At 43.5% G+C, this 13723-nt stretch overlaps 1 protein-coding gene across 1 annotated transcript in view; it reads right to left on the bottom strand.

Annotated features, from left to right (window-relative positions):
• The window catches only part of LOC144503550 (von Willebrand factor D and EGF domain-containing protein), a 269846-nt gene that overhangs the window by 137695 nt on the left and 118428 nt on the right, over nt 1-13723 (bottom strand). Inside the window, exon 10 of the mRNA XM_078228019.1 lies at nt 1504-1777. Coding sequence (XP_078084145.1) covers nt 1504-1777 — 274 coding nt within the window. The remainder of the gene's footprint in view (nt 1-1503; nt 1778-13723) is intronic.

Genomic DNA, 13723 nt, shown 5'->3' with positions numbered 1-13723 from the left:
GAGTTTAGGAGTCGGGAGATAATGCTGCAGCTTTATAGGACCCTGGTTAGACCCCACTTGGAGTACTGCGCACAGTTCTGGTCACCTCATTACAGGAAAGATGTTGAAGCCATTGAAAGGGTGCAGAGGAGATTTACAAGGATGTTGCCTGGATTGAGTGGCATGCCTTGTGAGGATAGGCTGAGGGAGCTCGGTCTTTTCTCCTTGGAGAGACGAAGGATGAGAGGTGACCTGATAGAGGTTTACAAGATGTTGAGAGGTCTGGATAGGGTAGACTCTCAGAGGCTATTTCCAAGGGCTGAAATGGTTGCTACGAGAGGACACAGGTTTAAGGTGCTGGGGGGTAGGTACAGAGGAGATGTCAGGGGTAAGTTTTTCACTCAGAGGGTGGTGGGTGAGTGGAATCGGCTGCCGTCAGTGGTGGTGGAGGCAAACTCAATAGGGTCTTTTAAGAGACTCCTGGATGAGTACATGGGACTTAATAGGATGGAGGGTTATAGGTAGGCCTAAATGGTAGGGATATGTTCGGCACAACTTGTGGGGCCGAAGGGCCTGTTTTGTGCTGTAGTTTTCTATGTTTCTAACTCTGTTGTGCTCACTGGCTGCACATCAGGAATGAATAACTCCCCAGTTTTGGTCATCTGTTTTGTATGTTGGTTATGACTAGCAAAGGAATGATTGTGGAAATATAAGAATGTCTGAACAGTAACTGGACTACTGGATGAACATAACTAAATACAGGTGTCCAAGACCACCAGGTGTTACTCAGTCAAATGCACTCATGAGCATTCGCCATCTTGACTCCTGGCCACGTGCCTCTTACATCATCATGTGGGCAGCACTGTTTCTCCAGGCTCACACATTAACCCCTTCAAGCCTGAACACCCTAATACCACAGAGTATTAGGGTGTTCTGCAGAGTACCCAGAAATGGGGAAAGAAGTGATAAAACTGTTACAACCGTTCCTAAAAATGTCTATCTGTAAAACATCATTTTCTATTCTGACATCGAAAACAAAGTCCAGGTCCCTCTGGAAATGAAGAATGATATGTGAGTGTCATTCTCAAACAGTATATGTAGGACAGACAGACTCTGCGATGAGAAACAGGCACACCCATCTCACAGTCTTTGCAAAAACACTGTTAAAACACTCCGCCTGCATAACCTTCATATTATGGTTATTAGAGAGTATTGATAACTTAGATGGTGGGGATCAACAGTTACTAATTCATGTGAAAGGGGTCATTCAACATAAAAGATCTGGTTTAAATGGTGAAAATTCGAACATGTTTGTAGTGTTTTAACCCAATATATGATTAGTGTTGCAACCAATTACTGTATGTATTATGAGATATTGTCTTTTGTCGTGACATACCTGATTGGAAAAATTATTGCTGCTTCAATGTTATGAGCTAGATTGTAACTTTACTTGTACCTGATCAATAAGAACAAAAATATTTTAAGATGAACAATTGAGTAATGATTAAAAAATAAAATACGCACAGTGATCTTCTTTCCCTGGTGTGTGTCCATTATTTTGACATGATGTGGTTCTGATCCACTGCTTTTGACTGACAGGTGAGGTCTGGTCTCTTGAAAGTGCCCATTGCACATGTCAAACGCAATGATGTCATCGCCCTCCCTGGCAACCACTCCACAGTTACACGACACGGCATAGTGGCGACTGCCACAGTCCCACTGACGCACATGGACTTCAAATTCTCGCAAAAGGCTTTTGTACAGCACGAAAGTCCCAATTCTATGGTTGTCATAGCGCCTGCAATACAATGGCACATTCATTAGCCCACTGGAACCCATCCAGAATTAATAAAACAACAAGATATTACAATGATGACACTGGCAAGATTGTTATGATTCTGGACTGTGTCTTTAATATAAGGTAAGATGATGGGGTCATGTGATCCCTTCTGACAACAAGCCTGGGTAGTTTGACTATCAGAGATTAATGGGGGCCCAGATTGTTTTACCTGGAAGAAAATGCAAGGTATTTACAGTTGGAGACAGTAGCAGCAAGCTGTTTGCCAACAGTGGATAGATTAAGGGGGCTGAATTTTCACTTCCAATTCAGGAGTGCAGAGTCTGGACTTGGGGGAGAGAACCATAGAACCATAGAATCCCAACAGTGCAGAAACAGGCCATTCAGCCCATTCCCTGCCCAATCACCGTAACCTCATGCATTTACCATGGCTAATCCACCTCATCAAGACATCTTTGCACACTAAGGGGCAATTTAGCATAGTCAATCCACCGAACCTGCACATCTTTGGATTTCTGGAATAAGGCCTCCTTCACCATTTTGGCTAAGACAGAGCCCTGCTGTCTCTGCAAGAATTCTAGTCCGAGTCTCCAATGCCCCACAAAAGAAACATAGAAACATTGAAGATAGGAGGAGGCCATTCAGCCCTTCGTGCCTGCTCCGCCATTCATCACGATCATGGCTGATCATCCAACTCAATAGCCTAATCCTGCTTTTTCCCATAATCTTTGATCCCATTCGCCCCAAGTGCTTTATCTAGCCACTTCTTGAATACATTCAATGTTTTGGCATCAACTACTTCCTGTGGTTATGAATTCCACAGGCTCACCATTCTTTGGGTGAAGAAATATCTTCTCACCTCCGTCCTAAATGGTCTACCATGAATCATCAAACTGTGATCCCTGGTTCTGGACTCACCCACCATTGAGAACATCCTCCCTGCATCTACCATGTCCAGTCTTGTTAGAATTTTATAAGTCTCTATGAGATCCCCCTCATTCATCTGATCTCTAGCGAAAACAATCCTAACCTAGTCAATCTCTCCTCATACGTCAGTCCCGCCATCCCCGGAATCAGCCTGGTAAGCCTTCGCTGCACTCCCTCGAGAGCAAGGACATCCTTCCTCAGAAAAGGAGACCAAAACTGCACACAATGCTCTAGGTGTGGCCTCACCAAGCCCTGTATAATTGCAACAACACATCCCTGCTCCTGTACTCGAAACCTCTCGCAATAAAGGCCAATATACCATTTGCCTTCTTTACCACCTGCTGCACCTGCATGTTTACCTTCAGTGACTGGTGCATAAGAACACCCAGGTCCCACTGCACACTCCCCACTCCCAATTTGCAGCCATTCAGGTAGTAATCTGGGTTCATGTTTTTGCTTCCAAAGTGAATAACCTCACATTTATCCAAATTATACTGCATCTGCCATTGATTTGCCCAGAAGAACTCAGAATGTTGAGTTGTAAACAGTTATGCTTTCAACTGTTCACTTTACTTCCAAGATAAAGCAAGTTGGGATCGCAAGGATAGCTAATCTACCTAGAAAAAAGGCCCATGAAATTCACGTTGCCGTGGAGATAGGCCTTGGGTACTTCCCACTATTCTTCTTTCATTTTACCTATTCACAGAGTTAGCTAGTTTATTATGGATAGTCCCTGTTTCATCCCGATTTTAATCAGTGGGACACCCATGGGATCAGGCAGATTGCACAGTTCACTCGTTGCGTGCAATTACTTGTTGGCTGTAATGGAGTATAAAATTGGGCTGGGTGTAAAATTGAACGTTTCACAATGTAAAAGGCTGGGCATGGGAACAGTTGATCAGACACTAATTAACTCCTATTTATTCAACAGGATTTGCGAAATATAAATGATGGGGTAAAGGAACATTTTGTTTTGTGGTTAGTTATTAGTCAAGTTTCTATTAGAAGCCTTCTGTAAGATAAGCAGCCCATATTTACTGGTTGTAATGATAGTGTTGAGACCTTCTATTATTAGGTTCTACATATCTACTGTTACACAAGCTTGTGTTTCAATTGAAAACTTAGCAGTAGGTAGGATGTAAAAATCAGTGTTCCACCTGGCCCCCGAGGTTCTCATGTCACGGGCATTCAGCCTCTGAGCTCCGGGTAAGCGTTCTCCAAGGCGGCCTTCACAACACACGACAATGCAGAGTTGCTGAGCAGAGACTGATAGCCAGGTTCCGCACACATGAGGACGGCCTCAACCGGGATATTGGGTTCATGTCACACCATCTGTAACCCCCACAACCTGCCTGGATGTGCAAAATCTCACTGGCTGTCCTGTCTGGATACAATACACATCTCTTTAATCTGTGCTTAATGCTCCCTCCACTCACATTGTCTGTACCTTTAAGACTTGATTAGCTGTAAAGACTCACATTCCAATCATTATTCATGTAAATTGAGTTTGTGTCTTTGTGCCCTGTTTGTGGTCAGAACTCCCACCCACCTGACGAAGGGACAGCCTGTTCCAAAAGCTAGTGGCTTCTGCTACCAAATAAACCTGTTGGACTTTAACCTTGTGTTGTTAGACTTCTTACCCCGAGGTTCTCAGCAGACTAGTTGGGTTAAAATAGTCCCTATCATTGCTGTCCCTTTCCTCTCCTTTTCACTGGCACCTATTTTCCTCTCCCCTCAGTGCGACTCCTGAGTTTAGCTGATAGAATAGAATAGAATAGAATAGAATAGAATAGAAACCCTACAGTGCAGAAGGAGGCCATTCGGCCCATCGAGTCTGCACCGACCACAATCCCACCCAGGCCCTACCCTCACATATTTTACCCACTAATCCCTCTAACCTACGCATCCCAGGACTCTAAGGGGCAATTTTTTTAACCTGGCCAATTAACCTAACCCACACATCTTTGGACTGTGGGAGGAAACCGGAGCACCCGGAGGAAACCCACGCAGACACAAGGAGAATGTGCAAACTCCACACAGACAGTGACCCGAGCCGGGAATCGAACCCGGGACCCTGGAGCTGTGAAGCAGCAGTGCTAACCACTGTGCTACCGTGCCGCCCGATCTTACTGGTCACTGCACTGCGTATACAGGAACTGTTTTTTCTTGACAATTCCCATCTGCAGCATACGGCAGCTGGAATCATTTCTATTAGAGACTGGGGCACAGTGGAGAAAGAATGGTTTATGTTGTCCTTCAGACTGATCCCCCAGAATGCTGATGGATGGCATTCCTAGCTCCCTTGTTCGCCCCCAAAGAGCATGAATAAATCCCAGACAATAACTTTACAACCCCCCTCATTCAGTTTCCTAGGCATTTATGCCTAGCTTTGAGCATCTCCATTTGCTTCTTCCTTGCAGTATTACCTCCCAGGTGAATGCACCAGCACATCCATGTCTGACAATCACAATGTAGCCTTTGGCAGACATGGCACTGATCTATTTACCTTCAAAACAGAAGTAAACAGGAACAAAGCACAACACTGAATCTCCAGTCATTTTCCCTCCCCAAAAATTCTCCCTGGTTCCAGTAAGGTCCAGTTTTTGATTGAACATGCTATACTTCAACACTTTTCTGTCTCTACTGTCCATCTTAATGGGAAACATAGAAACTAGAAGCAGGGATAGGCCATTTGGCCCTTCGATCCATTATGATCATGGCTGATCATCAAATTCAATATCCTGATTACCCCCTTCCCCCACATCCCTTGATCCCTTTAGGTCCACGAGCTGTATCTAATTTATTCTTGAAATCATACAATGTTTTGGCCTCAACTACTTTCTGTGGTAGTGAATTCCACACATTTACTGCTCCCCGGGTGAAGAGATTTCTCCTCATCTCAGTTCTAAATGGTTTACCCCTTATCCTCAAACGATGACTCCTAGTTCTGGACTTTTCTTAGTGTAACACTATTGCTCTTTCATTCATTAGGTTTTTTTTCCAGTATCACTCATCTCCATTGTCAGTTTTATAATGGCCTTATGCAACCTGTCTATATATATTCAGCTATAGAGAGGTTAAAAGCCTCCTGTGCAATGCATATACCCACTCATACACATGCATAAACCTATATCCACTCACGTGTACTTATCACCTTTTTCTTCACCATCAGCTAAATAAATACCAATGAAAACCTTCACTACTTTCAAAAGGTTTTACACTTCCAACTCCATCCTGAGAATTTGATTAAGTACCTTAATGCAAGATTTCACAGATGGAAATTATTCATGGGGAACCCCTCCAATGACTAGAGTGGATGCAGGCAGTTTAAAACAAGGGGACAAAATCCAAATATGTCAAAAGAAGTTCAAAGAATGAGCCTGCTCCCAATTCTTAGCTATATGTAGCAAGTCAGCAGGCTAAAGATTCAGTGCAAACTGATTACAGAAAAATAAGCTAAGAAACAAAGTCAAATTACTTCTTGTTAAGTTTTTAATTTAAACACAAACTCATGCAACTTTGGTGTACCTGGAACCTACTAATAGAGGGTTTCAACACTAGCATTACAATCAGTAAATACGGGCTGTTTATCTTGCAGAAGCTTCTAATAGAAACTTGACTCACTGCAGAACAAAATGTCCCTTTATCCCATCATTCGTACTGTGCCGATCCTGTGGAATGTATGGGAGTTAATTAGTGTCTGACCAACTGTTTCCATTAACAGGATGCCCATTACCAGGCTTTTATGTTGCGAAATATCAAAAACAGCAAGTCCTCCAGGGGAGTTTTGAACCTCGGCTGAAATTTTTGAACAGCTGTGACAAATTACAGCATTATCGCAACACAAATCTAAACAGCTTTGCTGTTTTGAAACAATCCAAGCCAATTACTAATATCAGCCCTCTGCCACTCTGGCACAGGAAGAACGAGGAGGGAGCAGCTTCTTTCATTTTTGGGAGGACGAAGCCACCAGCCATTTTGGATTTAGAGGTTTAGGTTGGTCAACATCCAAGTTGAACATAGGATTTTTTTCAATGTTTCCTTCCTTATTGCTCATACAGTTCAGGAATCTCTAAAACCCTACAGGGCATAAGAACATAAGAAACAAGAGTAGAAGTAGAAGCTTCAACTCCTCAAGCCTGTTCTGCCATTGAATCTTCAACTTCAATTTCCTCATTATCTCCATTTCCCTATATACCCTTAATATTCAAATACCTTTGGTTTGCATATGTTCAACACTTCAACATCCACAGCCTTCTGGGGTTGGGAACTGCAAAAACTCACAACCCTCTGAGAGAATACATTTGTCCTCACCACGATCCAAGATGGCCAACTCCTTAATTTGAGACTACAACCTCCCAAACTTGGTCATCCGAAGCTCAGTTGCTAGCACTCTCACCTCTAGGTCAGAGTTCAAATCCTACTCCAGGGTTTTAACCCGTTCATCAAGACTAGCACTCCAGTGCGGTACTGAGGGAGTACTGCGCTATTCGAGGCACTGACTTCAAATAAGCTGTTAAATTCAACCACCTTCTGCTGGGGCCAGCTGGATGTAAAAAATCCCACGGCACTATTTTGGAGAATAGCAGAGGAGATATCTCCAGTGCCCTGACCAATATTTATCCCTTAATCGGCGTGTGAGAAACAGATTATCTGGTCATTATCATACTGCTGTTTGTGGAGCTTGCTGTGCACAAATTGGTTTGCACTTTTCCTACATTACAGCAGTGAATATCCTTCAAGAAGTATTTAGTTGGCTGTAAAATGCTTCAAAATGTCCAGTGGTCATGAAAGGCACTATATAAATGCAAACTTTCTTTTAGTTCTAGACTCCTGAACCAGGGGATAGGTTCTTCAGCATCTACTGATACATCTTTTTACTTCATTTCCCAATCTAGCACAGCTATCTTGCCCCTCATTCCTAGGTAGTTTGCTTTAATCAGACTTACGAACTTAATTTTGCACTTAACTAAATCACTCTCGAACTCAATATAAAATTTATATTATGGGTGGGATTTTTCTCCCATTCCACAGTGTGTTTCGCAGCGGTAGGAAGCAGGGCACACTCGCTGGCTGCGGGATGTTATGGCCCCGTCATTGTCAATGGAGTTTCCCATTGAACACACCCCTCACCACCGGGAAACCTGCAACAGGGGTGCGTCATCGGTGGGCCCGTAAGATCCCGCCGGTATGGACTAGAGCAAAATTTTGGCGCATGTTTACTATTCCCAGAGTCCTCTTTAATATAAGGTTATTAATTAGGTTATTCATGAATGCTCATCTTCTCAACCTTGCCCCTCGCCTGAGGTGTGGTGATCCTCAGATTAAATCACCATTACTCAGCCCTCCCCCTCAAAGGGGAGAGCAGCCTCTGGTCATCTGGGGCTATGGCAGCTTTACCTTTCACTTTATTAATTGGCCCTGTTTCATTGCACAATACTAGATCTAAAATACCTTGATCCCTACTTGATTCCCTAGCATACTGATCTAGAAAACTATTTTGTGTACATTCGATGAACTGGTCCTCTACACTATTACTGCAAATTTGGTTTGCCCAGTCACTATGAAAATGAAAGTTCCCCCTTATTATTGTACTATTATTACATGCACCTTTAATTTCCTAATTTATACTCTACCTTTCACTACAACTATTGCTAGATGGCCAATAAACTACTCCCAGCAGTTTTCTCTTCTGTCTTTCCATCCTGAGTTCCAACAAACACCGTCTTGACTTTCTAAGCATTCTCTCCACTGCCTTTCTCCCTTCCTTTATTATCAGGTAATCCAACCTCCTTTTCCATATTCTCTGTCTCTTCAAAAAGTTAAATATCCTTGAATATTTAATTACTAACCTTGTCACTCTGCAGCCAAGTCTCCGTAACAGTTATTCGATCAAACCTGTTCACTTCCATCACTGTTATTAATTCATCAATTTTGCTGTGAATGCTTTATGCATTCAGACAGAATGCCGTTAGATTTATCTTTTTTCTATTATTCGCTGATGTTACGTCAAAGCTGAAGGCAACATATTTGTGGAAAAAATAGATTGCATAATAGGATTTGTGCATTCAGTATCATCCAATTTTTTTGCTCTGATATCCCAGCGCTCACAACAGTGCGTTTTGTGTCAAATAATGATTTTTAACTTGAAATGGACATTTAAAAAGAGGAACTAAAAGTGGCTTGAGCTTGCAGTCAGAGATGGCTATCAAATTTGCATCACAGAACTTTCCACATCCCTATCTATTGAGATCGGATCACTTTGCAAAGACCCATTAAGGACGATGACCAGTGGGAAATGACTAAACGCATATCCCGTGTTCATTAGTAAGGTATTTGGGCGGCACGGTTAGCACTGCTGCCTCACAGCGCCAGGGATTCAGGTTCAATTCCGGCCTCGGGTCACTGTCTGTGTGGAGTTTGCACATTCTCCCCGTGTCTACATGGGTTTCCTCCGGGTGCCCCAGTTTCCTCCTACAGTCGAAAGATGTATGCGTTAGGTTGATTGGCCGTGGTAAATTGGCCCTACTGTCAGGGAGATTAGCAGGGTAAATATGTGGGGTTGCGGGAATGGGGTCTGGCTGGGATTGTGGTCGGTGCAGACCCGATGGCCTGAATGGCCTCCTTCTGCACTGTAGGGATTCTATGAATGCTGGAGATGAATCGTTAAACTTAATCGCTTGGAATCTGAGCTGAGAGGGGGTTTCCAAACATTAAGGGCAGGATTTTCTGATGGCGCTCCCCCAAGACCGAAAAATCCTGCCTGAGGTCAATGGCAGGATTTTGCATGGTCCTGTCCTGCCCGCTACAATTCCCTTGGCGGGTAGGACAGGAAAATTCTGCTCTAAATCTTCAAACTAAAACGGGAATACTTTAAACCCAATCACTTAAAAAATGGAACCCTGGCTGAGAGAGGAATGTCCCAGATGTGAATTGATTAAGTTTCAATGAGGAATAAATACATTAATAATTATCCTGTTTGAATCATTGGGTAAATACAGTAAGAGTTTTAACAACGCCAGGTTAAAGTCCAACAGGTTTATTTGGTAGCAAATGCCATTAGCTTTCGGAGCGCTGCTCCTTTGTCAGATGGAGTGGAAATCTGCTCTCAAACAGGGCACAGAGACACAAAATCAAGTTACAGAATACTGATTAGAACCTGGTGTTGTTAAAACTCTTACAGAATACTGATTAGAAGTAACTTGATTTTGTGTCTCTGTGCCCTGTTTGAGAGCAGATTTCCACTCCATCTGACGAAGGGGCAGCGCTCCGAAAGCTAATGGCATTTGCTACCAAATAAACCTGTTGGACTTTAACCTGGCGTTGTTAAAACTCTTACTGTGTTTACCCCAGTCCAACGCCGGCATCTCCACATCATGAATCATTGGGTGACAGTCATGTGACAAGCCCACCCTTTGCGTGTTTAAGCTTCTGCTTTCTCTGCAGTAAGAGGACAAGGAGCGGCGAAGCTGATGGGAGAAGATACAAGTAGGGTCCCTCTTTGCTCCCCAACCCACCTTACAAGCTTTTGAAGCCAGGTTGCTGACTGCAACAACCCAGGGATGCCCGACAGAGACTTCTTGAAAGAAGTCAACCACACACCACTGTCTCCAGAAGCACAGCCAAATCAGCTGGCTATATTTTTCTATGAGCCTGATGGCACAGTGGTTAGCACTGCTGTCTCACAGCTCCAGGGACCCGGGTTCAATTCCGGCCTTGGGTGACTGTGTGGAGTTTGCACTTTCTCCCTGTGTCTGTGTGGGTTTCCTCTGGGTGCTCCGATTCCCTCCCACAGTCTAAAGATGTGCAGGTTAGGTTGATTGGGCCATGCTAAATTGACCCTCAGTGTCAGGGGGAATTGGCAGGGAAAGTATGTGGGATTACGGGGATAGGGCTTGGGTGAGATTGTTGTCGGTGCAGGCTCGATGGGCCGAATGGCCTCCTTCACCAAATTCATCCCAAAATCTGCCAAGTCACCAGATAATGGACCATCCACCCCTTCTGTTCCTCTGGACTCTAGCTCAATCAGTCCATCCTTCCCACATTATTTCTGTGTGTAAACTTCTTGTGTGCGTGCGTGCGCAAGTTAAAGCATATTTTGTTATTAAACTTAGACTGGCTTAATGACAATCAAGCTTACCCCTTTCTTTGTTAAACTCAAGAATCCAGTTGGATTGGTTTTTTTCTGATCACAAACTGTGAACAGTTAAACATTTATTCTATTGGTGATTATATCTTTGTCACCAAAACCCTTCTGCTATCAAATAAGGAATGGGAAGAAGCGAGTCATTCAACCGCACCTCACCTCATCGTAAAACAGCCAAAATGTAACCTTGTAACTTGTACACTTGGTGCCAAAATGTTTTGCTGGAGCTCAGGAAATGTTTGTTTCACAGGATGATTTTTATGCAGCTCCATATTGTTGTATTCAAACCAACTCTGATCAACCTTTGACCTCGGTAAGTGTAAGTTATTAAAAAGACAGCTGCTCCAACTGCAGCCATTTGGGATAAGAGAAGATTGGCTACATTAGCTTGAAAGACAAACATGTGTCTTCCAGCAACAACAGGTCCCACGGGTACAGAGTTTCAGACTTGGTCATATTCCTGGCTTTCAACTGAAACCCACATAAATAATTTTCAACTCTAAATCCTCAGGCGTTTCTGTGGTGTGTTTGAACGGAAAAGAGTTGACTAACAGTGTGGGGATGGCCTGCAGCACCCATTGGTCCAACATGCTTCTCGTTTCTCATTCCTTTTTATGTTCAAACTACTCCACGTCACACCCACCTTACTTTTTAATCATTCGTGGGGCATGGGTGTCGCTGGCCAGCATTTATTGCTCGTCCCTGGTAGCCCTTGAGAAAGTGCACCAATATAAAACAGTGACTGGGGCCATGGGCTGACTTGGCAGAATGTGATAGGCTCAAGGCTTGGCACTGTTCTCTATTCATGCTGAGTTGTGACCATGCCCGTAACCTCCCCCCCCTCCATTCCCCCATCCCCCCACATCCCCCCCCCCCCCCCCCCGCCACACCCCGCTGCCCCCACTTGATGACTCTTCACAAGACAGGTTACAGCACTGGTGGGCAACCTTGATGATAGTCCTATTAATATATAAATGATTAAGCATTCAAAATAAAATGGATGAATTAATTATTTTTATTTTATTTGCTATGTATGGGTCCGACAACAGCTGTGGTGAGAGGACAGAGTTAACGTTTCAAGTCTGGATGACTATTCATCAGAACATTTTCGATAACTCGTTATGAAATATTTGGTGTGTATTAAATGTATTCAATCTTACTCATGGGGTCATGTTTGGGGAACAGGCCTGATTTCAAACTTCCCACTGGTCCACTCACTAGCCTAGGTTGCCCATCAGCTTTTGTTTAGGCTCTGGGATTGTTCAGCCGCATCAAAGTTGACAGACATTCCAAGGAGACACGTGTCCAACAGCTCAGAAAGGCACACAGAAATGTTCAAATCTGCTAAAAAAAATGACAAGGAAAAGCAGACTCAAATTGAAGGCTACAAGTGAGTTAACATGGCTCTAATTGTGCCCCTCCCAGCTCCTGTCGAAATGAAAGGTGCTATGTGGCAGCACTGGCAGTCTTTCCACATGCAATTGCAAAACCACAAGTTTGCAACAGATGTAATTAGCAAACAAGAGCTGATAAGAATCACCACACTTCTAACACTGCTGGGGAGGAACTGCTACAAATTGTATTCCATCCTGCATCTATCCAATAAACAATGCAGACAACATGAGATAGTCAGTGATTTTCCCAGAGTAGAAGCCATAGCGGATGACCTACCAGTCCATGGATGTGGATATACAATGGAAGAAGCCAAAGCTGACTATGATCCGAATTAAATACGACTCCCTGAGAGAACTTGCCAGAGGCTGAACAAGAAAAACTTGGAATTAAATTGCCCCTTCGTGTCCAAGGGTGTGCAGGTTAGGTAGATTAATCATGGTAAATACGCGGGGTTACAGGAATAGGGCATGGGGGTGGGCCTGGATAAGCTGCTCTTTTGGAGAGTCAGCGCAGCAAAAGGATCTCTTTCTGCACTGTAAGGATTCTATGAAGATGCCTAAAGTCAAACACATAGGTCATATATTGACAGCAAAAGGTCTTTCATCAGATCCTGATAAGCTGAGAGCTGTAGCAGTGATACTGCGAACAACAGATGTGAAAGCAATATAGTGATTTGTTCGATTCGTGAAATATTTAGCTAAGTATTTGCCTAATTTGTCAGAGTGTGAACCATTACACAAGCTCACTGTCAAGGATATGTAATGGTGCTAGGGAACAGAACAAGAAGCAATGTTCACTAAAATCAAACAGCTAGTGAAGACAACGCCAATGCTGTCAATGATAAGGTCACCTGCAGTGTGCTGCCAATGAGACTGCCCTCGAGCAATCATATTAACTTCTGAACGTGGTCAGCTATGGCTCATTCTGTTGTGTATTCACATTGCAGTGTGATGCCAATGAGACAGGTCTTGGAGCAACCCTAGTGCAGCAAAGACAACAACTAGTCACGTTTGTATACAGGGCATCGATACAAACTGAATGACACCATTCTCAGATCGAGAAAGAGTGCCCGGCTATTGCTTTTTCTTGTCAGCATTATCATCAATACCTGCTTGGAAGAGACAAAGTTACAATGGAGTCTAACCACAAACCACTTCAAAGCATTTTTCTCAAACAGCTTCAATTTGCTTCAAATCATCTGCAAATAATGTTAATTTGTTTACAGAGATATCATGTGAACGTGACAAGCAAGATAAACAGATGTACATCGCAGACATGCTGTTGAGAGCAGGACTTTACACGAAGAAAGGATGACGATTCTATGTAGAATGTGAAATCTTCCAGATTCAAGGTGCAGCTGCAGCTCGACAAGTTCGAGGAGTCATCAACCCAGCACAGACACTGAATCTGACGGACAAGAGCCTTGCTCAAATCAAGCAATCTACCCAACAAGGTGCAACTCTTCAAAATGGCAAGAA

The sequence above is a fragment of the Mustelus asterias genome, chromosome 14, assembly GCF_964213995.1.
Source record: "Mustelus asterias chromosome 14, sMusAst1.hap1.1, whole genome shotgun sequence".
In the NCBI taxonomy this organism is placed as follows: Eukaryota; Metazoa; Chordata; class Chondrichthyes; order Carcharhiniformes; family Triakidae; genus Mustelus; species Mustelus asterias.
The sequence above is the reverse complement of the archived record's forward strand: the minus strand, read 5'-3'. Positions and strand labels throughout refer to the sequence as shown.